Source organism: Lottia gigantea, assembly GCF_000327385.1.
Source record: "Lottia gigantea unplaced genomic scaffold LOTGIsca_138, whole genome shotgun sequence".
Taxonomy (NCBI): domain Eukaryota; kingdom Metazoa; phylum Mollusca; class Gastropoda; family Lottiidae; genus Lottia; species Lottia gigantea.
This window is the reverse complement of record NW_008707580.1, coordinates 399,657-403,033: the sequence shown is the minus strand read 5'-3', so window position 1 is coordinate 403,033 and position 3,377 is coordinate 399,657. Positions and strand designations below refer to the sequence as shown.

The 3,377-nt window shown below is 33.6% G+C and overlaps 1 protein-coding gene across 1 annotated transcript in view; it reads left to right on the top strand.

Annotated features, from left to right (window-relative positions):
- The first annotated feature begins 410 nt into the window (after nt 1-410).
- Nucleotides 411-3,377, top strand: part of LOTGIDRAFT_238272 (hypothetical protein) — a 35,146-nt gene continuing 32,179 nt past the window's right edge. Inside the window, exon 1 of the mRNA XM_009049536.1 lies at nt 411-476. Within this exon, the coding sequence (XP_009047784.1) occupies nt 425-476 (52 nt within the window). The 5' untranslated portion in view covers nt 411-424. The remainder of the gene's footprint in view (nt 477-3,377) is intronic.

The following is a 3,377-nucleotide window of genomic DNA, read 5'->3' as shown; positions in this document are numbered from 1 at the left end:
TTATCTACGTTTGAAAGTTAAAATGACGACTCATCTTTCCTTGAGACACTGTCATATATAGAAAAGAAATTCTTAGTTTGAGATATTTTTGAAGGAATTATGCAATTCTAGTAGTTCTGAAGTTTTTTTTCAAGACTCAAATCAACCCCTGAAATGGCGCATCTATCCCTTTGATATAAAGCACCCGATAAAACAAGCAAGATTTAGGCCAATTTTATGAATAAATTATCAAATATTGTACAAATAAGTTTTCGACCATCCACTTATTGTATTCATGTCTAGCGATTTTATTGGCCCTGCTATAAAATAACCTCCAGCGCCTTGACAGTAATAACGTGACGTCACTTCAGGTAGCGGACTTAGTGATAGAGCGGAGTACATTGGTTTTCGTTTAATTCAGATCATTTTTGGACATAGGAGCGAAATGAAGAGTTTTATCGGATTATTCCTTGCCCTAGCGGCTTTGATTGACCTAGGTAGGCACTTATATTTTTATTTTCGACAACCCTTAAGACTTATAAAACGAGTTCGAAACTTGTCCGGTATTTTCGCAGAAACTTCGAGCACACCTGTATATTAAACACCTTTTGTAATCAAGTGACGCCATGAAAGGGGGTTACAGTTATTTTTGAATTTTGTGATATTCGATTCGAATTTATTTTCGGGGTTAATTTGGAAAATTCGAAATGACATAGCAAAACAATTTTAACACACACATACAAAAATGAATTTTTTTTTCTCAAAAATTCGGCAATTTTCAAACGAAATTTTTACCGGTCAAATAACGTAATTTAGGTTAAACAAATATTCTCCGAAAATAGGACAAGCGATACGTTTACCGGTTATCAATCAAATTTTAGCGACAAGATAGTAAATTCGTATTTATTACATACTAAATACCACGATGGTTTTTTTTTTTATTTCGCCTAAAATAGCGTGGGTACAGTTTTGCCCTTGGGGGTACCCTCTAAAAAAAGCTTATTTACCTCGTGTAATTTGATATTAAAGGGACAGATGCGGAATTTTATTTATTACCCATCGTATTTAAGTTTCAAAACGGGACACTGCCATATATAGAAATAGGAAAAGAAATTCCTAGTTTGAGATATTTTTGAAGGAATTATGAGATTTTCGTACATTTCTAGTATTTCTGAAGACTATTTACATATATTCAAGACTCAAATCAACCAAGCCAAGGACCATGTATAGTGTATTGTTGTATTTTTGAAGGAATTATGCAATTTTCGTACATTTCTAGTATTTCTGAAGACAATTTACATATATTCAAGACTCAAATCAACAAATCAAATGGTGCACATGTCCCTTTAATGCTGTTCTATAAGAAATCATTGTATTTTTAAAGGAATTATGTGATTTTGGTATATTTCTAGTATTTCTGAATACTATTTACATATATTCAAGACTCAAATCAACGCCCCAACAATGTCGCAACTCTCCCTTTAATTGAAGTAATTTGATACAATACTAGCGTCACTTGAAATTCCAAGCAGACATCACTATCGACTTTACATGCCGACAAATTTTACAGTAATAATTTCAAGCTCTCGTGAACATTCAAAATCATTCTTTTGTATTCACTGCAAAACAGGGAAATATTTCGAAAAGTTAACATAACCTGTATCTTGTGCAAAATTAGTTTTTGTTTTCAATTTTTATCAAACAAGTTGTCTCATATTATTAATCAAGCCTTTTAACAAAGTTAGTATTGCAAGGGACGCCGGCTGAAATAGGTCAGGTGTCTGAACTAAAGTGACATGATCCTGTCCAACAATCAGCCCATGGTCCTGTCTAACATTCAGCCCATGGTCCTGTCTAACATTCAACCCATGAGGGACATGATCTTGTCCAACATTCAGCCCATGGTTCTGTCTAACATTCAGCCCATGGGGAGACATGGTCCTGTCTAACATTCAACCCATGTGGGACATGATCCTGTCTAACATTCAGCCCATGGGGAGACATGGTCCTGTCTAACATTCAACCCATGAGGGGGACATGATCCTGTCTAACATTCAACCCATGAGGGAGACATGGCCTGTCTAACATTCAACCCATGAGGGAGACATGGTCCTGTCTAACATTCAACCCATGAGGGAGACATAGTCCTGTCTAATATTCAGCCCATGAGGGAGACATGGTCCTGTCTAACATTCATCCCATGAGGGAGACATGGTCCTGTCTAACATTCAACCTATGAAGGAGACATGGTCCTGTCTAACATTCAACCCATGAGGGAGACATGGACCTGTCTAACATTCAACCCATGAGGGAGACATGCATGGTCCTGTCTAACATTTAACCCATGAGGGAGACATGGTCCTGTCTAACATTCAACCCATGAGGAGACATGCATGGTCCTGTCTAACATTCAACCCATGAGGGAGACATGGTCCTGTCTAACATTCAACCCATGAGGGAGACATGGGGACAAACAAACAAACAAACAAAAATCCATTGTATTATCATTTTTCAGTAAATTCAGAATTTGGGACAAACAGGAAATTAATTTTTTGTACTGAACACAACAAAAGATATAAATGTCTCTAATACATATTAACAAGTCTAAAAAAAACAGTTTTATATTCAGCCACAGTTTGTTTGATGTAATATTAAAACCAGTTTAAAGATGGGTTCCCTTATTTACATAAATGAAAATGCTAATACTTATATGAATAGAAAGTAGAGTTATTCTAATGACTTGGAAAAATACCAGTTTGTCTCACATGTCCATAATTAATTCATAATTTATTAAATTAGAAGAGAATTACCGCAGAATTCCAATGAGTGACCGATCAAGAAAGGTCAAAAAGTCTTTTTAGTTTATCCAGACTGTACATACATGGACATTTATGATTGGATAAAACTCTTAATTATATGCAATTAGAACATAATGATATGATTAAGAATACATGATAATTCATTAGAAACATCAATTAATTAAATAGTTTGCTTAATTTGACACTAAGATATAAGGAAACCCATCTTTAATTATATGCTATAAGAACATAATGATATGATTAAGAATACATGATAATTCATTAGAAACACCAATTAATCAAATAGTTTGCTTAATTTGACACTAAAAAAATAAGGAAACCCATCTTTAATTATATGCAATAAGAACATAATGATATGATTAAGAATACATGATAATTCATTAGAAACACCAATTAATCAAATAGTTTGCTTAATTTGACACTAAAAAATAAGGAAACCCATCTTTAATTATATGCAATAAGAACATAATGATATGATTAAGAATACATGATAATTCATTAGAAACACCAATTAATCTAATAGTTTGCTTAATTTGACACTAAAATATAAGGAAACCCATCTTTAATTATATGCTATAA